This window comes from Manduca sexta, chromosome 11 (genome assembly GCF_014839805.1).
Source record: "Manduca sexta isolate Smith_Timp_Sample1 chromosome 11, JHU_Msex_v1.0, whole genome shotgun sequence".
Lineage (NCBI taxonomy): Eukaryota > Metazoa > Arthropoda > Insecta > Lepidoptera > Sphingidae > Manduca > Manduca sexta.
The window spans coordinates 2,044,152-2,070,716 of NC_051125.1; the positions used below are offsets into that span (position 1 = coordinate 2,044,152).

The window sequence follows — 26,565 nt, forward strand, 5'->3', positions numbered from 1 at the left end:
AATTTTACTTATTTGAGTAATATTTTTTTTTCAAATCCAGGTTTACACTTAGACTCGAGTTCTTATATCATGAGCGCCACTCCGTACACAACCACAAGCTGTCAATATTGACTATACCAAAATCAGTTTGAATGGATTGCAGTTCAATTCAGTTGAACACAGTGAATGTTTGGAACGACAAATCTAGTACGTAGTACATACACAATGTACATTATATCGATGTTTTTTCTATGTTTTATTGATTATGCAATAAAGAGTTCTGTTATTGTTATTATTATCCTAGACCTTATAAGAAACATACTGCATCAAGAGCAGAGCCGAAGGAAATACCTGATATTTGTTGTATATATAAGTTAACTTATTACAGACATTCAAGCTAAATGTATCAGTCGTTTTGAACGCGCTTGGCGCGACGGTTCATAGAGTATTAGTAACAGTAACATTTTAAGCCTTTCTTATTTTTTTAACCAATAATTAAAAAACCAGTTAAACTCAATAGAAAATATTAGAGTATTCATTTTAGGAATAGGTTAGCACCATGACGATGGCAAATAAAGTTAAATTTAAAATCAACGGGAAGGAATATGAAGGTGAGAAATTATTATTATTATTCTACTTGTTCTATGCTCTGATGTCGGGTAGGCTCAACTTATCAAGCGTATTCATCAGTTTATTTGTTTGATAAGCTGATAGTTGGATATATTTTATATCCGCCCGGACAGCAATCATCATTCACAAGGTGTTAAAATCCGTCATAGTGGCCCATGTAAATGTGTCGCGTTCCGGGATTAGCTTATATATATCTGGTTTTAACAGGCCGGCATAATTGTGTCGACTACCGAGGGGTAATCATTCCTCATCGTATAAGAAAAAAACATCGATAATGCACCGATTCCTCTGCTATTCTGGATGTTTGGGCGGCGATAAGTCACCATCTATAGCCTGATAACGAATACTTATGTGTATTCATGGAGTCATAGATCCATTCAAGTAAATTTTTGTATGGGAATTTGCACAGCGTCAGTGTATTTGAAATAAAAATTTGACTACATGGATATTCTCCTTTAGAATTTAAAAATATAAAAACCGCGATATAATACGAAAAATAGTTTAATGTTTTATTAAATTGTTCCACAAATTAATAGTGAAAAAAAATCTTTCAGCCATTTAAACTGAAGGTTAATTGTGTTTCTACTTATATTGCTTTTATGGTAATGGCATTTTACATATTAAGATAATCTTTCTTAATAACAAATAAAAAACCTCTTGTCAATTATCAACATCCTTTTGTGGTAAAAGACTATCCCGGTGGCCTAGTTGTATTGCGCAAACGGTACGGCTATCGTATTGTTGTGTCAGGTTCAAATCATGGTTAAGAAAGTCAGTAGTCAGAAAAACAATCTATGGGTCCCAATCTAAAAGTATATTCTTTCAAATAAAATAAATCGGTTAATAAATTAATGAGTTCTGAGGAAAGGAATATAATATAAAAAAAAAACCTCAAATTGAGGACCTCCTTTCTTGGAAGCCGGTTAAAAAACCAAACCACTGAACTAATTTTAATCTATCAAACAATGTGAATGTCCTATAAAATAATAACAGATAATTTGAAATCAGTTAGTAAACTACGAAGTTCTGACGTAACAAACGGTAAATAAAAACACTACGATCGGGAACCTCCTCCTTATTTACTATCAAAGCACAGCAAACTACCTGATGTTAAGGAAAATCAAGCCCAAAGAAAGTGCCAACCAGGTAGAGATAAAAATATCTCCAGACAAACAGCACAGTCATGCTGACGTGCGTTATAGCTTCTTCACTCTCCCCTCAAGGAATGCCAGGTTGTCGAAAGGAGGAAACACATGTGCTGGCATACTATTCTACAGCTTAACGGTACGGCAAATAATGAGTTTCCGAACCTTGTAGTGATAGAAAGCAGCACGAATTTGTGACTCCGTAACCACGAGTAGTTCTGTTAAGGAAAGGTAAGTATGGTATAAGGCTAAACAATTCTCCAGAACATTCCCCATGATACAGATGATAGAGCACACTGAGCGAGACATTGTCACGTCGCAGCTGCAGAAGTTCTAAATATCTTGTGATGTTTGCATCATTTACAATGTGGATAGCCCGGCGCTGCAAATGTCCAAAGCATCGAGCAGTCATTTGCAGGAACCGTTCCATGCAAATTGTATTCCATGCCTAGTTTGCTTTTTATATAAGCTGATTAGGCCTGAAATATATATATAAAATGACATGGTAACTACGCAATTAAAAACTGGGTTGTATCTAGGTAATAAATTCATTAGGGAAATAAAAATAGTTTTTAATTAAACGTAAGTAGGTATACAGTAGGTTATCATCCAATACCAAGTATAACGATATATTTTTTACAACTTAATAATTAAAACTAACTCCAAAATAATTATTATCTATTCTAGCGAATTCTGTGGGAAACAATTGTTAACATAACTCACGTCGGTTATAGTTTTAAAGATGACCCCGCAAAAGACACAGCTCTAATAAATAGATAATAATATCTTTTTAATTTCAAACGTGTTGAAATTTTGTTGACTTCAATAATCTAATTATTGCTATTATCTAGGTCATTATTTGAATATCCTAGCTGAATATTTATGTGCATATATTTGTATAACAGCTTGTCATTTATTTATTTGTGCCACATAAAAATTTAATTGAAAGCGGTTTGTGTTCAAATACAATACACAATATCCGACAAAAATTGTAATAAAAACGATGGATGAATTTGAAATAATAGTATACTAACATTAATATTAATTGTTGCATATAAAAGTTCAATTTATCCTTTACTAGCTTTTGCGCACGGCTTTGCCTGCATATTTTTCCGGATTAGTCGAAAACAACACGGTTTTACTCACGTACTAAAGTAATCGGAATCGCCGACCAGTCTCGACTACATCACTTAGTAAGTCTTCCACTCTTAGTGAGAGTGATCGAGAGGCCTCCGCGACGCGACGTCCTCTTAGTAATCGCCCCTGAGTATGACCTACTGAATAGGTCGAAATTGGTCGGCGATTCCGACTACTTTTGTACGTGAGTAAAACCGTGTTGTTTTCGACTAATTTAATATGTATCGAGTAAATTTTAATATTATTTTTCCGAAATAATAGTTCCGGGATAAAAAGTAGCCAGGTTCTCAAACTACCTCTGTACCAAATTCCACGGAGATCTATTCGGTAGTGTTTGGTTTATCGTGGTCAGAGAGACAGACGCAGCTGGGAATTTCCTTTTTAAATATGTAGGGTTTATTCCATTCTTTTGCAGTTGGCAATGAAGTAACTTCTAAATTAACACTGGTCGACTACATAAGGAAAACTTTAAACCTCCCTGGCACCAAATACATGTGCCGTGAAGCGGGCTGCGGTGCTTGCATTGTCTCAGTATCTAAATGTCCCGGGAAACCTGATCAAGCTGTTAATTCTGTAAGTAGATATAATGCTGATACCACTGTACGGTCTATTTATTCGGCCAAGCATTTTGCTGGTGGTAGGGAAGTTTTGATATCCGCCCACATAGCTACCGTACAGAAGGTGGTAAAACCTGCCCTAGACGCCATAGTTCCTTTATCTGGTTCCAACAAGCCGGCATAATTGTATCAACTTCTGAGGGGTAACCATTCATTCTATGGGATCCCACTCGACTTACAATCAGGTGCAGTACAGTAACTTTGTCGAACTTTTATAAACAAAATATACACCGTGTAAGCTATATTGGGTCTAGTTTGTAAGGCATTCGCGTAATTATTGAACATTATCCGACTTACAATATATCAAAAAGAAGCGCAGTTCTACGTTTACAAATTAGCTTTACTTCCAGTGTTTGGTGTCAATAACATCATGCCAAGATTGGGATATTACAACTATTGAAGGATTGGGAAATAGAAGGATAGGTTATCATGTACTCCAAAAAACTCTAGCCGAAAACAACGGCTCGCAGTGTGGACACTGCTCTCCTGGATGGATTATGACCATGCATAGGTAATATTACAGATATGGTTCTTAATTTTTAATCATTTTAGGTTTATCTGCATAAATGGTTCGGTTTTGGTTTGTTATTACAAAAAATATCAAAATGTATTTATATATAATATTTTACTAATTTGTTGCATTGTATTGAACAGCCTTCTTCAAAGAAAAAAGCGTCTCACAATGCGCGAAATAGAACAGTCTTTGGCAAGTAACGTCTGCAGATGCACCGGCTACAGACCAATACTGAAAGCATTTAAGAAATTTGCCTCAGACGCACCAAGAAACGATCTCCCAGATATTGAAGAGCTATATAAATGTAAAGAAAGTAGTGTTTGTAAAAAGAATTGTGATGATGATTGGTGTTTCATTACAAAGGAGGCATTACAGAAGAAAATATTAAAATTAAGATTAAAAGACAAAAGATTATGGTATAAAGTTTGTGAAATTGAAGATGTATTTGACATTTTAGATAAAGAAGGTGATGATTCTTATATGTTGGTGGCAGGGAACACGGCCAAAGGTAAGTTAGCTCAGGAAATTCATATTATCTTATTAAAAATTGGTAATATTGTTGTGAACAGTACATACGTTAAGACTGTGGACTGTAAAACGACTTTCAAAGGGGAGGCGCTGTACCGCAAAGGATTGATTATTACTACATAGAGTGGTGTTAATATCTTTTTTATAGTTCCTTATCCGATAGAAGAGTATCCCAGAGTGATGATAGATATAAGTGGTGTCGAGGAGCTGAAGCGCTGTCAGCTCGATCAAAACCTGGTCATCGGAGCAGGGACCACGTTAACTGATCTCTTAGAGCTGTTCAAGGACATGTCAAAAGAAGACGATTTCTCGTACCTGGGTAAATTGTGGGAACACTTGCAAAAAGTTGCTCACGTCGCTGTAAGAAATGTAAATACAATTTATTATTTAGATAATATTTTTAGATTAAATATAATATATATTTTTTATTAGATACAGTTTCATAAGTTCTGAGGAAATGCAAATTTTTAATTTTTTTTATTGCTTTGTATGACGAGACGAGCTTGCCCTTCGTCTGATGGTAAGCGATACGACCGCCCATAAAAAGTAGAAACACCATCCAAGACCTTGAATTACAAAATATTGATTGGTTTTCTACTGCGCTCGCCATCCTGAGACATGAGGTATTAAGTCTTATTATGTCTAGTAGTTATACTGGCTACAAAGGCAAATATATGTATAAGCCGAGCAAATACAACAATCATACTCTAATCTATGCTCCCAAATAAATGGTAATAAATTAAGTACTGTATGGAGATAATAATGTTAATGCATGAGCCGTTTCATATGATAAGTGTGAAATTTACTTGAAACTTGTGAAACGGGATCTTATTATCTCGTTAATTACTAATGTACTGAATAAGATAATATGAACATTATTTAAAGTTTTAATTATTACACACACACAATATCACACATTTATCCTCGAAAGGGTATGCGGAGGCGCAACCAAGGCATCCACTTTTCGCCAAGTGTGTTTCCTCCCATGATGTGATAGCGAGCCTATCGTCATATCGAGCACACATTCCACCATTTGATGTGCACCACTCGTCTTGTTACATGTGTGGCTGCTTTGTTCTCATAATCATTTGTTTGATTTGCAATCCTAAAATACCAAATATTAAGTGTAATATATTAATACACGATGTATACCTATGCGTAATATTTACCAACTAGCGAACATTTTTTTTACAGTTGGCATCCATAGCTGGTAATCTTATGATAAAGCATCAGCACAGAGATTTTTCTTCGGATTTATTTCTTCTGTTTGAATGTATTGGAGCTCAGCTAACTCTATGTGGGTATTATTCACATTAATTACAACACAGTTCATTGATTACTTACTTTGAATATAATTTCATTGTATTTGGAACACAATTGTTCTATTCTTCTGCTTCACAGCTAAAATATACGTGCAAATACACACACACACACACACACACACACACACACACACACACACACACACACACACTCACACACACACACACACTCACACACACACACACACACGCACGCACGCACAAACACACGCCCACACACACACACACAAACAATTGAAGCCTTTTATCCCCAAATGGGTAGGCAGAAGCGAAACTGGTGCAAACAATTTCCGCCGTGTGTATTTTGTGCCATGATGTAATAGGAGGCGATCCTTTCGCCATATCAGGCACAAATTCCAGTCTTCGAGTTGTTATTGAGTAGAAAAATTTGGCCCGACCTAGGGATCGAACCCGAGACTTTAGCACTGCAGTTGTACCGTAATAACTATCTACCCCGATTTTCGTATAAATGAGAACTAGTTTAGTATTTATGCCATCGCTGCATAATATTAAATTATTTTATGATATTACTTTATAAAATATCATAACAGCCTCGACCTTTTCATCTATTATTTAGTGGTTTTAAGGTTCAAGATCGTCCAGATCATCCAGAGAAGTGAAAACAATCACAATGCAAGAGTTTCTCGATATAAACATGAAAGGAAAAATAATTCTTAATATTTTACTGCCACCGTTAAGTCACGAGTTTAAAATCGTGACATTTAAGGTATAAGCATATTTTAATTGTTTATGTTTAATATTATTCGAATCTTAATACATTAACTTATCACGGGGCAAATCACAGAATTTATCTGGTTTATTAGGCTTGATGTTAGAATTCTATTCTCTATATCTGGAAGGTTTACTTTCCCAAATTTCGTGATTTGGAATTTTGCTTTCACATTTAAACATCTTTACGAGGTGTACAGATGTTCGACAACAAAAAATACATTTTATTTGCGAATACTATTATAAGTTAATTACTTGGTCTAGTGAAAGCCTTCGGTCTCCTAACTGTCGTCAACTCTATGGAATCCAACTTCAGGATTAGTATCTTGGAAAACCTACAAATTTTGCTTGGAAGTCAAAGCCCAAATTTTCCCATTCGACAGATCACAATACTCTGCCACTTAAGTTGTTATATTGTGACTATTCTAGATCATGCACCGTGGGCAAGGGACGCCTGCCATTGTTAACGCAGGGTTCTTGTACCAAATAACCGAAGACTACATAGTCAGGGCATGCAGGATTGTATACGGAGGTCTGTCAGACCAGTTCAACAGAGCGAGGAATACTGAGAACTTCCTGGTCGGGAAGCACCTGTTCACAAACAACACGCTACAGAACGCGCTGAAGGTCCTGGACAATGAGCTGGTGATCACTAGCGATCTACTGAGTCCTTCGGTGGAGTACAGGAGGAAGTTGTCTTTAGCTTTGTTTTATAAGGTTTATATTTTTGAGTATAACTAATTTAATTATAATTCATTAACCTTTTTATATATCGTATTAGTTATATCTACTGTTGTATTTGCTTACCGCAACAGATTTTTTTGATGCACCTACCTTGTTCGTCTCTGTTCCACCCTAAGGTTGACTGGGAGAGAACGCCTACGGCATTAAGTCCGCCTATGAACAAATTTTATTGTATATGAAGTGCAAATAAATAAATATAACGAAGATTTTTTGTTGGTATCAGTAGTTTGGTAGATGAGTAAAGCATCCAGAATATAGTCTCTTCACGAATTAGAGAATAAGGAAGTTTTGCCATTTGAAAGACGCTTATCAGAATGATATTTTTTTATTCGTCTGAACGATGTAGCAAGCCGCGTACTTGAGGGTACACAAAAACTCATAAACCTTAACAGTTCTGCACCCGAACTTTATATTATAATAAAACTGCATAGTTCTTCGGTTTTGGGAAAATATTCAGAAATTACAGCTGTATTATTATAACAAACCGGGTTAGATTATACAATCTATTATTATAACAAACCGGGTTGGATTATACAATCTAACCCGGTTTGTTATAATAATACATACATACATAACATCACGCATTTTATCCCCGAAGGGGTATGCAGAGGCGCAACTAGGGCACCCACTTTTCGCCAAGTATGTTCCGTCCCATGATGTGATAGGGGGCGAGCCTATCGCCATATCGGGCACAAATTCCAGACTCCGGGCTGATACTGAGCAGAAAAACCCAAATATCACTTTGCCCGACCCGGGATTCGAACCCAGAACCTCAGAGCGCTATTGTACCGGACATGCAATACAACTACGCCACCGAGGCAGTCAATAATAATACAATAATAATAATATAGCTGTAAATAATATACGGCTTCATGAAAATGGATTTATGTGAGTAAAACACAAGAACCGTAATTTTTTAAAGCTGATAACGTTGTAGATTTTTATGATTATGATACACTTAAGTCCACACTAGGTGTTCGTCGCGATTTCGCCCGCGTGGAAAGCCTTTCCCCTTACAAAAAACCTTAATCACTCCATCAATTTATTGAGTCATCAGTACGACGCCTGCGCCATGTGAAAACATCTTTTTAAATACAAATATGCACGCAGAAGCAAATTATTCCAATAAAAAGTAGCCTATAAGATAATAAAGGAGGAGGTCTATTTGTGTGCTAAATTCTATCCAAATCCATTTAGCGCTTACTTTTAACAACAAATTTTACAAAGCTTCGCATTTACAATATTAACAAGATAAAACTATTGAAGATCTATCACAGTTTCGCGTGTTAGGATGATATAAATCTTCAAAGGTTTTTAATGGATGTTGATTGTATATTGATATATCTTATGCTAGATTCTGGCATATTTAATATATCGCTGCTGGCCTCGGAAATAAATATTTTAACGTCTACTAATATAATTTATATAATTTATCGTGGTAGTTTTGAATTATATAATTATATTGTATTTTTTATAGAACAGTAAACAAGTAAACTATTTTTGTTTACAATATATTGCGTAGCAATCTCTTTAGAATCTATGTGAATATTATTCAAATTCGGTAAACTGTTTGTAGTTTCAGAAAATTTCATACACATTTATATTGATTTGTGTTATGTATGAAGGAATAGTATTTATTTTTAATTTGAGTTTAATTAAGACCGTGCAAAACGTTGCTTACTGCTTTATCAGCGTGAGAGATGGATAAAATATAGTGACTAGTAATTATAATATTGCTTATTACAACAGACACATGTAATAATAATTCTTCCATTTTTTTAGGGTTTGTTGACACTCTGCCCTGAAGACAAGAGCCAGCAAAAATATCGTTCTGGATCTATCCAAATATATAACATGAGATCAGTGTCAAAGGGTAGTCAAGTTTACACGACTAATTCGGCGCTCTGGCCTCTCAACCAACCGATAAACAAAGTTGAAGCTTTGGTAAGTGCTGTTCAAAATTAAAAACTAACAAACTCCTGTGTTTTATCCCTGAAGAGGAAGATAGAGATGCAACTAATGCATCTACATTTCGCTAAACTTATAATCTTTGTCTTTTTTTATACGTGGACGGCAATATGTCCCCACTGCGTCTGATGGTAAGTGGAATGGCATCCAACAGAATGTCGAGTGACGAGAGATGATTACCCATCGACAGTCGACACAATTATGCCGGCCTGTTAGTACCGGAAATACACAGTCTGATCCCAGAACGCGATATACTGATGTGCGCACTATGGCGGTTTTTAACACCTTGTGTACGGTGTTCGCTATCCGGGCGGAATAAAATATATCCTACCACCAACAAAATCTCAATAAACTATAGATTGAGTATCGTATTTGCTTAGTTCTTCAGAGATAAGCTTTAAATGGCGTGTTATTATGCAATAGTAATAATATATCAACAGACTCAATGCTCTGGCGAAGTGGTATACAGTGATGATCTGCCATATCAGCCCCATGAAATGTCTGCCGCATTTGTTCTTACTACAGTGAGCACAGGAAAAATCGTCCATATTGATGCAAGTAAGGCGTTGGTAAGAATTTTAATTTTCCATTAATAATGATATAAAATGTAGTTAGTCTTATAATTAAAACCAAGCCTTTAAAAATACGAATAAAATTAAATATAAGATGAAGTTTCTTTTTAACTACAATTTACTATACATATAGGTATGCAATTATTTGCACCTTATTTCAGAAATGTAAAGGAGTACTAGCATTCTATACAGCAAAAGATATACCAGGCCTGAATTCCTTCACACCAGCGGATGACATATTTGGAATAAATAATGAAGAATTATTTTGCAATGGAATAGTAAAGTACCACAGCCAACCAATAGGAGTGATAGTAGCTGAAACATACGAAATAGCTAACGCAGCTACAAAACTGGTAGCGGTTACGTACAGTGGTGTTAAAACACCAGTAATTAGGGTTGAGGAAGCGAAAAAGGATCCGTCAAGGACCACATTATACAGAACTATTTATGCTACAAGAAAAGGTACAGACATTGTAAAAGTGATTAAAAATAGCAACACAATATACGGACAATACCATTTTGTAATGGAAAACATTATGTGTCTCGCTCAACCGTCGCAAGAAGGACTTAAAATACACGCGACAGCGCAATCGTTGGATGCAATGCAATTGATGATATCGCGGGCACTAAATATTGATCAGAACAGGTAATTTATTTATTTATTTATTTATTTATTTATTTCTTTCAATTAGAACGGATAAACCAATTACACTAATTAGGTTAATAATAACAATATATAACTATAGTAAAAAATGAAACAGATCAATAATCGACTTAATAACTACATGAAGTATGCGGTATCATGAGTTACTTTCACAATAATGCAAACATTCATACTGGATCACGTTCCAATCAGCCGAAAAAACGTCAAAATCGGGTGCGCTATTAAGAAGAGCATTAAGAGCGTTGAGAGTTCGCGGAATCGGTGATCTAGAACGTGCTACAGTACGGCACCGCGGGACAGCAAACAGATTGTGCGTCCTACTACGACAATACTTGTATGGTACAAAGAGCCTACAGAGCTCGTTATTCAGATCGGGAGCGTCTATTAACCCTCTCAGTATTTTGCACATGGTTGTTATTTGGTCATACCATCTCCTGACTTCAAGGGAGTTGTATCCTAGACATCCCAGTAGGAATTTCGTTGGGTACATGTAAGGATAGTAGGCATAAATACGTTTGTATAAATATCTTAAAAAGGCTTTTGGACCTTCTCAAGCATGAGTGCATAAGTGCTCTCATAGGGATGCCAGACACATGCACTTGCCTCAATTTTGCTGCGAACCAATGCAGAAAAGATGATTTTGATCACACTAATGTTGTGGAAATCACGCGAATTACGAAGCACGAAACCCAAGCGCCGATAACATTCTTGTGTCAATGTTATGATATGGTCGTGAAATGTCAGTTTTCGATCAAATGTGACTCCAAGATCTTTAATTGTTTGTGTTTTTGCGATTATTTCCGTGCCAAGTGTATAGTCGTAGTTAATTGGTCGTCGCATTCGACTGAAAGTCATCCCAGAACATTTTGATAGGTTGAACTCCATTTTATTTTCAACGCTCCATTGAAATACAGCTTCAATGTCGTTCTGAAGTAATGCACAATCCTGCACCGTTTGAATTTATCTTTGCAACGAATAGTAACTAAAATCATATGAGGTCTAATAAAATATTGATGTTTTGTTGAAAATTCCATATAGAGTTACCTTTTGCAATAGCTAATATATTTTTTATTGCTGTTAATGATGAGCCGAGCTTGCCGTTCGCCTGATGGTGAGCGATACGACCGCCCATAAATAGTAGAAACGCCATCCAACATCTTGAAATACAAAATATAGTTTGGTATTCCCTTGCGCTCGTCATCCTGAGACGTGAGATGTTAAATCTCATTATGTCCATTAGTTACACTGGCTACAATGTCCTTCAAACCGGAACACAACAATGACTACAAACTATTGCTTGGCGGCAGAAATAGATATTGCGGTGGTACCTTCCCAGGCGGAATCTCACATATGAGGGGCCTACCACCAGTGAATTTCGTATATTAATTGGTCATGGTAAGCAGTATAAACTGTAGTAATGGCACATGGAGTTATTTTTTTTTGCAATATTGAAACAAATAACGCATCTACATACTTATTGGCGGAAGGAATATACAAAACCGTGGGTTTCGACAGATGTTTGCCCAAGGCCCGTACCAAACATTTTACTCAAATTTTATTATATTAAAGTCTGTTTTGTCACGTAATGGAGGGATGCCCAAATTCTCTCATACATTTCATAAACTATTTTTATTATAGAATCGATGTCCACATGCGTCAATTAGGAGGTTCCTATGGTCTGAAGATATCCCGTTCAATCCAGAGTGCAGTAGCGTGCAGTCTTGCTGCCTACCTATTAAATAGGCCCTGTCGGTTCATAGTTCCAATGCAAGTCGCTACAAAGGCTGTAGGGAAAAGACTCCCTTGTCACACAGATTACGAGGTTTTTATCTGTTTATTAATGATATTATTGTAATTGTAGGTACATCCTGAGTCTAGTAGTCTCGTATATGATGTAAGGACTGAGGTCTTAAGTCTAACATATCCAATTAAACGTTATAATTAATGAATAAGGTTGTGAAAATGGTGTATATCTATCGAATTATTATCGGTCTATAAACGGATAATATTTTTAGGTCGGTGTCGACGCTTCTGGAAAGATCCAATACATGAATTATGATTTATATGAAGACAATGGCTACACAATTAACGAACAGTTCATTCAAGTGATAGTTGGAAGCTACAGTAATTGCTATGACAGTTCTTCGTGGAACTTTAGATGTTTCGACGTTACCACTGATACTCCTAAAAACTCTTGGTGTAGATCGCCTGGTGAGTGGTATTTGTAACATGATAAGTTTGGATAGCAAAAATCTATATCTAATAATTTCTTATGTTTACGCGAATGTTAGACATTGAAATAAAACTATTTTTGGGATTTTATCGCGGTTTTTACATTATAAATTTCTCCCGACGTTTCGAAGACTTCGCAGCCTCACGGGGAGCATGCAGGCTACAAAGCCTTCGAAACGCCGGGACAAAATTATATCATTGTTATAATTTGAAGCAATTTTAATCAAAATAAAAAGAATTACCACTGACTACAGAAATACTTTCACAGTGATATCACCAAACAACGGACCAGTACGATTGTCAATGACTAGCTGCCTCGATCTGTCAAACGCTTAGTGTTTTATAGCAAAAAGTGTCACAAATAAGTACCCTCACAAAAATATTTGTATCCTAACAATACAAAAACCGCGATAAAGCTAGAAAAATAGTTTAAAATCTAAGTAACTATGTGTTTTACAATCTGTTGTAATTTATATCACAGTACAATAAATTTAAAGGTTTTTTTAGGTAACCTAGAGGCTATTGCGATGGTAGAATATGTAATGGAACAAATCGCATGTGAACTAGGATTGGATCCTTTAGACGTACGCCTAGCAAATATTGCAGAAGAGTACGCTGATATAAAAAAAATGATCAAAACCATTAAAAAGAACTCAAACTACGAAAAAAGACGTAAAGCAGTGGATAAATTTAATCGCGAAAATCGATGGCTTAAGCGAGGCTTGCGTTTCTCCATCATGAGATGGACTCCAATACCCGTTGGTATCATAGCAGTAAACATGTCTGTCTACCATGGAGATGGTACAATCGCACTAACTCACAGCGGTATTGAAATGGGTCAAGGTTTGAATACTAAAGCAATTCAAGTATGTGCCTTTTTGCTTAATATCCCTATAGAGAAAATTCAAGTTAAAGAAAATAATACCATAATAGGGCCCAATGTGTACGCAACTGCAGGTAGTTTGGGATCACAAAATGTGTCGCTAGGAGTGACAGAATGCTGCGAAGAGTTATTAAGAAGATTAGAGCCTATACGACAACAACTAACGAATCCGACGTGGGAAGAATTGATAAGTACGGCCTATCAGAGTAACGTAAACTTGCAAACTCAAGGGTTTGTGGGCATTCCAGATATTGAGAAGTACGTGTATAACATATTTGGCGTAGCACTGGCAGAAGTAGAGGTAGATGTATTAACTGGAGAATTTCAGGTGCTCAGAGTCGATCTGGAGGAAGATGTTGGGTTGAGTACAAACCCTTTCCTGTTATTATTCCTGTGTCCTCTAAGATAATTTAAATGGTTTAAAAAAAAAACAGAATAAGCGATAACCTATTTAAGTATTATATCATTGGAAGATTTAAAACCAATTTTTTATCATAGATTGAAGGCGCATTTATTATGGGACAAGGTTATTGGACCTGTGAAGACCTAATATATGATAAAAATACAGGAGAAATGCTAACAACCCGCCCGTGGAATTACTACGTCCCACTCGGAACTGACATTCCACAGGATTTTAGAGTTTATTTTAGAGAAAATTCTTATAGTTTCAAGCAAATATATGGTGCTAAAGGTTTGAATTTCATTTTATACCTTCCTTATTCAAGTACTAATTACTCCCTTAAACACTGTAAGGTTCAACTACCTTTGCCTTAGGAATATATATTTTTTTAATATTTCAGCGATTGGTGAACCATCGACATGTCTCTCTGTCGTCATAGCCTACGCTATCAGAGAAGCCATCTCATCGGCCAGGGTCGACTCCGGGATACCTACCACAGAATGGTTTCCTATCAGTAAGTATATTGATATAGGTCATTTTTATTATATTTTAAGTTATCCGCCTATTTTTGTCATGGGCAGAGACCTCGTAATAAAAGTAATATTCTCTATTGGGCGAGTAAAGTGCATGCATTTATCATCTTATCAAGTATTTACTGAATTATGGACTTTAAAATGATTTTGAATTTTCATCACTCAGTTTTATATCTTTACAAGGCTGCTAATGGCTATAACGTCAATGAAGTATTACCTAATTATTATTATTTAGTACGCTATAAATAGGTTTACCTATATTTTTCAGAGGGACCTTATACTGTTGAAAAGATTGCTCTCGCGATGAAAACCGAGCCAGCTGATTTTAAATTTAATTGTTGAGCAATCGGATGACACTGACGAAGACAATCTAATAGTTGATTTTTCAAGAATAATTTATTGTTTATTTATTATCATCATCTGTGACAAATAAATTGATGTACTTATAAAAATAAATAGTTTTATTTTTATATTCTATTTATCGTCTATTTCAGCCGCCAAGAAGCAGTGTGTAATCACTGTTATGTTCCGGTTAGAAGGACATTGTAGCCAGTGTAACTACTGGATAAAATAAGACTTAACATCTCATAGCTCAGGATGGCTAGCGCAGTAGAATACCAAACAATACATTGTAATTCAAGGTATTAGATGGTGTTTCTACTGTTTATGGGCGGTCGTATCGCTTACCATCAGGCGAACGGCAAACTCGTCTCGTCATTCAAAGCAATAAAAAAAACACTTGATATGCTGTGTTTTTTTAGAAGCCATTTTTTAAAAATCACTGTTTGATTTAAAACACAGAATGACAAAAGTTTCATCTGACTAAGGAATTTAAACCTTCTATTTATTTGATTAGGTACTAAAACAATTATTATTATTTTAAATTATGTACTTCATTTAAATGAACAGACTTGTTATCACAGCAATGCTCCGTCCTTAGATAAATAACGTCTATGAATAAGGGGGTGAGTTTATATTGTCTCTCTTCTACTATCTATATGTGGCTTTAACTGCTTACGCCCGACAATTTAAAATGAAGAGAAATGGAAACTGGGAAAGGAGAGGAGAAGAGAGGCTAGGGAGTATTGAGTTTCCAGTGATTATAGAGAGTATGAAATTAATAAATATAATTAAATTAAAAGTGGAAGAATTTCGACCCGTAGCGATAGTCTTTATTCGTAAACTCAACCCAGCTAATAAATCAAATATTTTTTTAGACTTGAAATTAATTATATTATATTCCCAATACCACATGATGGTTGTTAATTATATCTAAAACTTGAAATCTTCTTGTTTGTTCGCCATCGCGAGACCAATTTTTTCCACGGTGTAGGGCCCATCTGAAAAATGAATATAGTTAAAAAAATCGCTTGCATATATCTTATCGATTCATCTGAAAAATAGTATTAATGAAGCATTAAAAATATATCAAATGGATACTCACTGACAGGGAACCATTCGGTTGCAGGAATTCCAGAGTTAACCCTCGCAGATGTGATGGCTTCTCTGATGGCAAAGGGGATCACACCAGCCATACACAGCGGTGGTTCACCAGTCACTGGAATTAAATATTAGTCACGCATTATATTATCATTTTTTTACTAATTATTAATTCATAGTGACATACTATGGGTTTGCGAATTTCAGACGACAAGCTAGTGGCCACAGCAAAGTGGATCGTAGTCTACGAAACGCGTTCTCCAATTATCTTATAGAGATCAAAAAAATATAGGTTAAAATAATCATACCTTTAGCTCCGAAAAGTTCTTTAAAGCTGTAGGAATTTTCTCTGAAATAAACTCTAAAATCTTGTGGAATATCAGTTCCTAGCGGAACGTAGTAATTCCACGGGCGGTTGGTTAGCATTTCGCCTGTAGTTTTGTCTCGTATTATCTCTTCACAAGTCCAGTATCCTTGTGCTATAAGAAATCCACCTTCAATCTAAAAACAGTTATGTCATTTTGAAAATCCACAATACATTTTTTTTACTCAATCTGCTCTAGAAACTTATGACAAATGACCTTGACTATATATTTTTTAAATGATCAGAAATAAAAGTACTTACTTGTCCAATATCAATAAAGGGGCTTGTACTTAACCCAACATCTTCCTCCAAATCGACTCTGATAACCTCAAACTCTCCGGTCAGGACATCTACTTCTACTTCAGCCACCACCACTCCATATATATCATAAGCAAATTTCTTTATATCAGGAATGCCTAAAAATCCTGTAGTTTGTAAGTTTACATTATTTTCATGAGCCGTCTTTATCAATTCTTCCCACGTCGGATTTGTCAGCTTCTGCCGTATAGGCTCTAGTCTTTTTAATAACTCTTCGCAGCATTGTGTCACTCCTATATTAACGTTTTGTGATCCCAAACTAGCGCCAGTGGCGTAAACGTTTGGGCCTATTGTAGTATTGTTCTCTTTCACTTGTATTTTATCCATCGGAATATTAAGTAGGTAAGCACATATTTGAATTGCTTTTGTATTCAAACCTTGCCCCACTTCGATACCACCATGTGTGAGAGAAATTGATCCATCGCCGTGATAGACTGACATGTTTACTGCTGTATTACCGACAGGTATTGGTGACCATCTTATGGTAGAGAATCGCAAACCCCGTTTAAGCCACCGATTTTCGGAATTGAATTTGTCCACCGCCTTACGTCTTTCGTCGTAGTTCGAGTTCTTTCTGACGTGTTCAATCATTTCCTTGATCTCCGCGTATTTGTCTGCGATATTAACTAGCCTTACGTCTAGAGGATCTAAACCAAGTTCACATGCGATTTGTTCCATGATTAATTCTGCATTATAAGTAGCCTCTAGGTTACCTAAAAATCGATAATATTAATGTATGAAAAATAATAATAACGTAGAAAAAAGTAATAAAAGGTGTTGTTCTACATGGCGGCGAACAGCAAACTATATATTTTATAAAAACCAATCAATAAAAAAAAGAAACATACATTCATTCCGAATGATTACCAGTGAACCAAAATTGAATGAATTATGCACTTCGATTTGATTACTACTTAACATTGTTTTCAACAGATGGCATTACATGTTCCATTTGATGTTACAAAAATCAATTTCAACAATAAGTTCAGGCGGCCATTAGTTACATATTATCTTACTCTTTTATGGATATTATGTTATTCATCTTTTAAACTTTTGATTAGGAAATTATAATGGGTACTTTAAAACACAGGTTCATTTAACTCTAAATTGAAAAATAAGTCAGATTGCTAAACAAAATAATTTAGTTATTTATAACATTATTTACTGTAGATAAATTTCATTAACTCATATCGCACTCACCAGGGCTCCTAAACCAAGAGTTCTTGTGTGTATCAGTAGTAACATTAAAAGATCTAAAGTTCCATGTAGACTTGTCGTAGCAGTTGTTATAGGCACCCGATACAAGTTCGATGATGAGCTCATTAATCAAATAGCCATTATCATCGTACAAATCATAATTCATGTACTGGATCTTTCCACTATCGTCAACCCCGACCTAAAATATATAGTAAGTAATAAAATATCATCGGCTTTGCGACTATTGCTGATTGTTAAATATGGGACAGGTACAGTATTATTTCTTCGATCAGGTCAACATATACTTATTTAAATAACATAATAGTTATTGCACATATTTCTACTTGAAAGGGCCTGTAAGCTGTTTAGTAATGGCACTATGTATAATATTGTGTCTTCCTTCTATTGATGTCAGTGAATATAACATTTGTTATATCTTTCTTTGCCTATCCTCTCACGTTCAAGTGCGCGGTTATCTCCTGCTATATACTTGCTTATAATATAGGAACAAACTGCAAATGTAATATAGTGAATAAACTTTAAAAACCTCATATTGTTTTAAATTTTTAAGAAATTATTATGCAAACCTCATATTCTGTTTGACAAGGGAATCTTTTCCCCGCCGCTTTAGTTGTAACTTGCATAGGCATTATCAATCGACACGGCCTGTTCAATAAAAATGCAGCGAGACTGCACGCAACTGCACTCTGGATGGTACGAGTTATCTTCTGACCATAGGATCCTCCTAGACGTCGTAGGTGCACATCGACTCTGAAATAGATTTGGATGAATTTTAAGAATTATAACAGACTTTTACGTTTGCGGAATTCGACTCAACTAATCCGATTAGAGATTATGCCGAGACGAATGTCCGCAGGTTCAAATCCCAAGGGCACACACCTCTGACTTTTCTAAAATCATGTGTGTATTCTTTGTGAATTTATCGTTCGCTTTAACGGTGAAGGAAAACATCGTGAGGAAACCTGCATATCTGAGAAGTTCCTCTGTAGGAATTTCGATGGTGTGTGAAGTCTACCAATCCGCACTAGGCCAGCGTGGTGGACTAAGGCCTAATCCCTCTCAGTAGTAGAGGAGGCCCGTGCTCAGCAGTGGGCAAGTATATAATACAGGGCTGATATTACTATAATCCGATTAGGCAATAATCATTAAGCCTCAGTTAGTTGGCTAATTCTGCCGCCAAGAAGCTATGTGTAAGTGCTATTACGTTTGGTGGATAGCGACCATCGTACACAAGGTCACAACCCGCTATACTGACCCCACTTCACTTACCACCAGGTGCAGTGAGATCACATTGCCATGCCCGTATGAAAATACTTAGAAGTAAAGTGTTAGAAGTAAATTTGCGTTCGTATAGTTTTATAGTATTGCATTAATTAGTAGTTCAAACTTTTGTCTGTTTTCCTATAGTAAAGCTCTTTACATATAATAATTTAGCAAACTTATTTTTTCATCATAAACCTACATTGCACTGGTGTGCTAAATTATGTTCTAAAATCATATAATCAGACAAATTTGAAGATTCTAGAACACTTAGGGGTAGTCTTTTGTTCTACAATTTTTTTATTACTAGTTGTGGCCGCAGCTTTGGCCGCGTGAAAAGCCGCTTACGCTATAAAACTCCCTAAAACATTGTAGTCGTCGTCGTCACAGCACACCCATACAAGACAAGAGGTATTAATTAAAAATCTGATTTTAATAATTCCATTATTTTCCATCATAGTAAGGAAAATAATTACCGGGAAAAAGCTTATTTGTTAATACAAGGTCATGGTCTATCAGTATGCCAAATTTTTATCGAATGCCGTTTAGCTGTTTCTATATTCATTTATAACAAATATCAAAAAAGAATATCAAACTTTCGCATTTATAAAATTAGTTACATTATAATATATTTGAAATAAATATTTACTTGTTTTGTTGTATGTTGAGTGCCCGGGATATCATCAACTGCGTTGCATCCAACCATTGCGCTGTTGCGTGGACCTTGAGTCCTTCCTCTGAGGGCTGAGCGAGGCAACTCATATTTTCCATTGGAAAATGGTACTGGGTGAATATTGAGGTACCACTTTTAATTACCTTTACAACGTTATCACCTTTACTTGTCGCAGCCGCCGAGAAGTGCAATGTAACCCTCGAGGAATCTTTTCTGGCTTCTTCAATCGTTAGTACTGGTGTTTTAACATTTTTGTACGTAACGTCAACCAGCCCTGCAGCTGCGCTGGCTGCTCCGTATGATTCAGCTACTACGATTCCTAGTGGTTGACCATGGTACTTAACTGTTCCATCGCAAAATACTTCTTCATTACTATGACCGAAATTATCGTCCGCTGGTGTAAAGGAATTTAGACCTGGTATATGTTTCGCTGAATAGAACGCTATTACTCCTTCATATGCCTGGAATTATATTATATTCACAATGGTGACATTCGAAGCATTTGTATCTAACTAAATAACGATTACTGCATACATTAAAAAGTAGCGTAGCAATGCTTCAGACATAATATTTACAGCTTCATAGAGAAATTATAATTGCAATTTTTTCCTGATAAACCAATCGTCATTCTCATCAAGCGCAGGATGTCTACTGCTGAACATGGGCCTTCCAAAGATTTCCAGAGTGACCTATATTTAAATTAGTAACGCTATAACTTTATTTAGTTCTCTGGAATTAGAAATGTTCATGATAATCAGCCAAAGTTTCATATACATTTTTAGTTGAGTATGAGAAATTATTTTTACCAATGCCTTGCTCGCATCAATGGACACGATTTCTCCAGTAGGCACATCAGTGAGAACGAAGAAAGCTGACATCTCATTGGGCAGGCGCGGCAGATCTTCCGTATATACTGCTTCTCCAGCACATTGCAACTGTAGATTATTTGGAAATTAATAAATAATTAAATAATAATCATTTCTTATCTATCCGCGTATGTTATACATTGAAATAAACTATTTTTTATATTATAATTTTCTCCCGACGTTTCGAAGACTTTGCAGCCTTCGTGGTCACGGGGTGCACTGTGATGTTGGTTGTCGGTTTCTTGCATAATTGTAAAATGGAAATAGATATTCTAACTTTGATTTTTCGGACTTTTCGATAATAATAATAATATCAGCCCTGTATTATATACTTGCCTACTGCTGAGCACGGGCCTCCTCTACTACTGAGAGGGATTAGGCCTTAGTCCACCACGCTGGCTTAATGCGGATTGATAGACTTCACACACCTTCGAAATTCCTATAGAGAACTTCTCAGATGTGCAGGTTTCCTCACGATGTTTTCCTTCACCGTTAAAGCGAACGATAAATTCACAAAGAATACACACATGATTTTTTAGAAAAGTCAGAAGTGTGTGCGCTTGGGATTTGAACCTGCGGACATTCGTCTTGGCAGTCCGTTCCACACCCAACTAGGCTATCGCCGCTTTCAATATAATTCGGAACAATAGTTTTATTTCAATAATTAAATAATTTCAACTTTCGTGCCAGAGTATGTCGAGCCGTTAATAATCTTCTTGTTCTCTTATAATTAATAGTGATTAAAGCAATCACTTAGTTACTTCTGCAATTAAAGTCTTTAAGAATACATACCAAAGCCTCGACTTTGTTTACTGGTTGGTTAAGTGGCCAAAGAGAGGCATCTGTCTTGAAAACTTGAGTGGTTGATGACACAGGCCTTGTGCTGTGGACTTTTATGGCTCCAGACCGATATTGTTGCTGAATCTTGTCTTCAGGACAAATTGTTAACAAACCCTGGAGACATTTATATTATTTAATAGAACGAATAATAAAATTAACTTAGGTATAATATAAAAAATGATTTGTATAATTCCTCCGAAAAAATCGTTCATATTTCATGTTTATTCTATCCAATAGTAAAACGATTGATTATTTAGGGATGAAGACCAATGTTAAAACGAGAAATAATATCAAGAAAATTAACCTCTTTTTAATTAAGTTGTAGGAATCACAAACTATAATGCTGTAGATTGTTGTTAAATATTTTTATAATTTATATGCCGATATCGTCCACGCTAATATCATTTTATACTTTAAATTTGAAAACAATAGAGCCATGAATACTGGTAAACAATACGGGAAAGAGAAACTATCGTTCACATAAAGATTCTTTAGGGAAGAGTTTTGTGTATCTAAATATATTATGTTCTTATAACAGTCTGAATTTACCTTATAATACAAAGCCAAAGTCAACTTTCTCCTGAACTCCACCGAAGCGCTCAGTGGATCGCTAGTGATCACCAGCTCATTATCCAGGACTTTCAGCGCGTTCTGCAGCGTGTCGTTTGTGAACAGGTGCTTCCCTACCAGGAAGTTCTCAGTGTTCCTTGCTCTTATGAACTGGTTCGACAGACCTCCGTATACGATCCTGCATCTCGTCACTATGTAGTCGTCAGTTAACTGATACAGAAACCCTGCATTGACAATAGCATGGGTGCCCTGCGCACGCGGCATAATCTAAAATAAATTAAAAAATAATTAACGATACGATTAAATTTATAATAATGAAGGTACTAAAGTGACTCTCATGTTATATTATTGTTATAAAAACACCTAGATGCGGACCGTCTTCTATATAAATTGATAGCTTTTGCTTGTGGCTCCGCACGCCTGAAAAGTTTTTTAAGGGTATAAATTTAACTGTTTCATTTTACCTTAAAAGTCGCGATCTTGTACTCATTACTCAACGGTGGCAGTAAAGCATTTACAATTATTTTTCCCGTCATGTCTATATCGAGAAACTCTTGCATCGTTACTGTGTCCACTTTTCGTGAACCATCGTCTGATCGGGAATCTAAAATAAATTAAAAAGGTAACCTTTAAAGTACGTAGGTTTGAATTAAATAATCAATTGAGAATTCAGAACGAAGCAGACACCCTCAATCTAAGAAATAAGATATGAGACAAAGTCTTGTAATGTCCAAAAATTCAGTCTACAACATACTTTATACCAGAACATAATGTTTGCAGAATACTACTTAGCGGCTAGTTATAATAAAAATATACCCACATATAGAAAGCTGAGCTCCAATGCACTCCAATAGAAGAAATAAGTCTGAAGGAAAATCTCTATGTTGATATTTAATCATGAGGTTACCAGCTAATGTTGCCAACTGTAAAAGTTATCAATGTACGCATTACATATCGACGGGTGCAAAGCAAATAACGGCATCCGTAAATTCATGATTTTCCGTTTATTATAGTATAAATTTAGACTTATAGAAGTTTACTGACAAACATGTGTTCTCCTGTAGACTAGCCATTTTGGAGATAATTCTTTTTACTTTTCACGCGTTAATATTTTTACTTTCATTGTTGTTTACTCATCTGCCTGATAGTAAGTACCGTGAATGCTCGTAATCGGTCGCAACACAACCAAGTCCATTACGTTACTAAACACTGAATGGCATTGTATACAATGTTTATGCAAATGCCCCTTCGTCTGCAACTCCGAAGCGCAGTAAATTGGAAACTGTTTAATTTTAGATACAAAAATGCGCGCCGAAAAAACACAGCGCGCATAACAAAAACACATTGCGTTGTCAGCACATCCAAAATAGTCAATTTGCTTATGCTCTTAGTAAATTTAAACAGTCATTGAATATGTACTTACGTTTCTTACAGAGATATGAGCTACTTTCTGTACGTGTTCCCGTAGTGTATGTAGATACCAGAAATCGCCTTCTTTAGATATCTCTTCGAACACGTCCAAGAGATTAGTTAGCGTGGTTCCTGCTCCAATGATCAGGTTTTGATCAATCTCACAGTTCTTCAGTTCGTCAATACCAGTTACATCTATCAGCACTCTGGGATATTGTTGTATTGGGTATGGTACTGGAATCATAGCATTCTAAAGGCGGGTCTTATCGAATATTGTAGACAGACATTATTATGTTTTACCATACAGCTGCATGTTTATATACGGTTGTGACAGCGTAATTGAACTTTTTTATTGCTTTAAATGACGAGACGAGCACGCCGTTCGACTGATGGTAAGCGATACAACCGCCCATAAACAGCAGAAACATCATCTAACACCTTGAATTACAAAGTATTGTTTGGTATTCCACTGTGCTCGCCATCCTGAGACGTGAGATGTTAAATCTCATTATGTCCAGTAGTTGCACTGGCTACAATGTCCTTCAAACCGGAACATAACAGCGACTTCACACTGCTGCTTAGCCGCAGAAATAAACATTGCGGTGGTACCTACCCAGGCGGACTCTGACATATGAGAGACCTACCACCAGTATTTGAACTGTGGAATCAATGAGTTCTTGGAATTATATAAATAATAGCATTAAATTGCAAAAGCATCTTTCATCTTTGAATTACTTTAGTAGACAACATACCTCTGGCAGAGTTCCCCGCCACGAACATATATGAATCATCGCCTTCTACATCCAATATATCAAAAACATCATCAATTTCAGAAACTTTATACCAAGTTCTGTTGTCTTGTAAGTTTATTTTCACAATCGTCTTCTCTAATGCGTCTTTGGAAAGGAGACACCAATCATCGGAACATTTTTTATTACATGCAACACCACTTTGTTGGCATCCATACAACTCTTTAATGTTTGGGAGGTCATTTTGTGGACTATCAGAGGCAAATTTTTTTAATGCCTTAAATATTGGTCGATAGCCGGTGCATCTGCAGACGTTGCTTGCAAAAGACTGTTCTATTTCCCGCATTGTAGGTAGAGTTTTTCTTTGAAGGAGGCTGTGGAGAATATTAATTTTAAAATATTATTTTTAAAATTTTGATATCTCAAAAATGGTTTATATTACACCTGTACATAGACATGATCCATCCAGGTGTACAATGACCACACTGTGTGGCGTTGTTTTCAGCCAAAGTTTCTTGGAGGACATGATATCCCGTCTTTCTATTTCCCAGACCTTCGATAGTTGTGATCTCCCAGTCTTGGCAAGATGTAACAGAGACAAGACACTGAAAAAGTTTATAATATTATTTTAAAATTATCCTAACTCCGTTCCCTTATTTAGTGTCGCAGATACAAGCCAGAAAGGCTAAAATCAAAGATACAACGAAGAAAAGCAAAGGTTCTTTATTGTTGACTTGAAATTGAATACTATTTGTGCATATAGAACAAAGTAACTTGGGCAGTCCAAGCAAAACCTTGACTATTGATATCCGTTATATTATCATTATACTATTTTATATATTGAATAGTGAAAGTGGAATGAGTGAAGCATGAGTTATAAGGAAGACATTTGTATCTTAGGAGACCATGGTACCGGGCTACTCGTTTTTTAAAATATTCCTTCCGAAGGCAAACGAGCTAACAGCCCATCTGATGGTAAGTGGTTTCCGTCACCCATAGACGTTAGCAATGCCAGCGGCACTTCGCGTTAATAGACAGCTGAGGAAACACCAGAGGAAGCTATCAGAGTGAACATACGTGTTCGTTTCCATTTACTTACAGAATTCACAGCTTGTCCAGGCTCGCCAGGGCCTTTCGATGCTGAGACAATACAAGCGCCGCAGCCCGCTTCACGGCACATGTACTTAGTACCAGACAGGTTCAAAGTTTTTCTAATGTAATCTATTAATTTTGTTTGCGAACTGATTTCACTTCCCACTGCAGAACATATAGTCATATGAGGATAAATTATATTTTTTTACAAGAGAAATGATAAATAGGTTTAAAAAAAATTAAACAAAGATATTATGTTTCACTTTTTTTTTAAGATAAAGCTGTGTAAATACTGAATATGAATAATAATTATATTGGATTAAAAGTAAGTCTGACGAGAAATGGTCACCCTTCGCCAATCGACCCAAAATGCCGCCCTGTTTGCAATCAAATATATATAGACTGATCCCGGAACGCGAACCATGTGGGCCAAAAGAACGAGTTTTACACTTTGTGAAAGGTGGCCATTATCTGAGCGGATAAAAATATCCTACCAACAGTGCTTTGTAATTCGAAATCCTGCATGCTCTTGTTATTATTCATAGGCGAAGGTTTAACATCAGGCGCTCGACGCGATAAAATAGAAATTGGAATAATTACCTTCGCATTCAATGCCGTTTACTTTGAACTTCACTGTATCTTTAGTAGTGGTCGTCATGTTCTTCTTGATTTGTAGTAAATTAAATTTGATATTTAAAAATCTAGATAATAAAATCTTAAAAGTATATGGAACTTGCTCAATTTGAAAAGGAGATTTTTATTTTAATAATATATTACGCAGTTATTTTTTTATGTATGACACCATACATCTATCTCCCAACACGCAGTAATAACGACTGCAAAACTACCTTGCATATTAATTTATATACATAACGATATTTTTAACTTTACATGACAAAAGAGTCTGGAAGTATCAAGCTTCCATCTGTACGTCTGTCCGTTAAATACATTTAACACGTCTTTAAATTCGCTCAAATATATAACCTTAGTAGGAAGCGTGGGGTAACATCGAATCACAGGGAAATGCCGTTGTTTCACAGCCTGAAGTGCTATTTTTCATATCATTATCATTATCATCAGGCGCAGGATGTCCACTGCTGAACAAGGGGCCTCTCCCTAAGATTTCCATGTCGACTTATTGGAAGCGGGCTGCATCCAGCGACCTCTT

The 26,565-nt window shown here is 35.9% G+C and overlaps 2 protein-coding genes across 2 annotated transcripts; one reads left to right on the top strand and one right to left on the bottom strand.

Annotated features, from left to right (window-relative positions):
• Positions 1 to 321: 321 nt before the first annotated feature.
• On the top strand, positions 322 to 14,073 carry LOC119189033 (xanthine dehydrogenase-like). The gene is made up of 14 exons (XM_037437670.1): positions 322 to 590; positions 3,307 to 3,464; positions 3,859 to 4,019; positions 4,163 to 4,530; positions 4,699 to 4,919; positions 5,745 to 5,847; positions 6,490 to 6,599; positions 7,031 to 7,318; positions 9,128 to 9,289; positions 9,754 to 9,882; positions 10,047 to 10,531; positions 12,188 to 12,371; positions 12,565 to 12,760; positions 13,289 to 14,073. The coding sequence occupies exons 1-14, from the start codon at positions 539 to 541 to the stop codon at positions 14,071 to 14,073; spliced, it is 3,402 nt and encodes a 1,133-aa protein (XP_037293567.1). The 5' UTR covers positions 322 to 538.
• Positions 14,074 to 15,747: 1,674 nt separating this feature from the next.
• LOC115454300 (xanthine dehydrogenase 1) lies at positions 15,748 to 26,565 on the bottom strand. Its single transcript, XM_037437490.1, has 17 exons — positions 25,998 to 26,565; positions 25,405 to 25,562; positions 24,750 to 24,910; positions 24,309 to 24,679; positions 23,570 to 23,790; positions 22,967 to 23,069; positions 22,611 to 22,750; positions 22,126 to 22,413; positions 21,529 to 21,690; positions 20,677 to 20,805; positions 19,847 to 20,331; positions 18,504 to 18,687; positions 17,920 to 18,115; positions 16,663 to 17,432; positions 16,346 to 16,538; positions 16,042 to 16,155; positions 15,748 to 15,937 (listed from the first exon to the last, which is right to left on the bottom strand). The coding sequence occupies exons 1-17, from the start codon at positions 26,053 to 26,055 to the stop codon at positions 15,870 to 15,872; spliced, it is 3,801 nt and encodes a 1,266-aa protein (XP_037293387.1). The 5' UTR covers positions 26,056 to 26,565; the 3' UTR covers positions 15,748 to 15,869.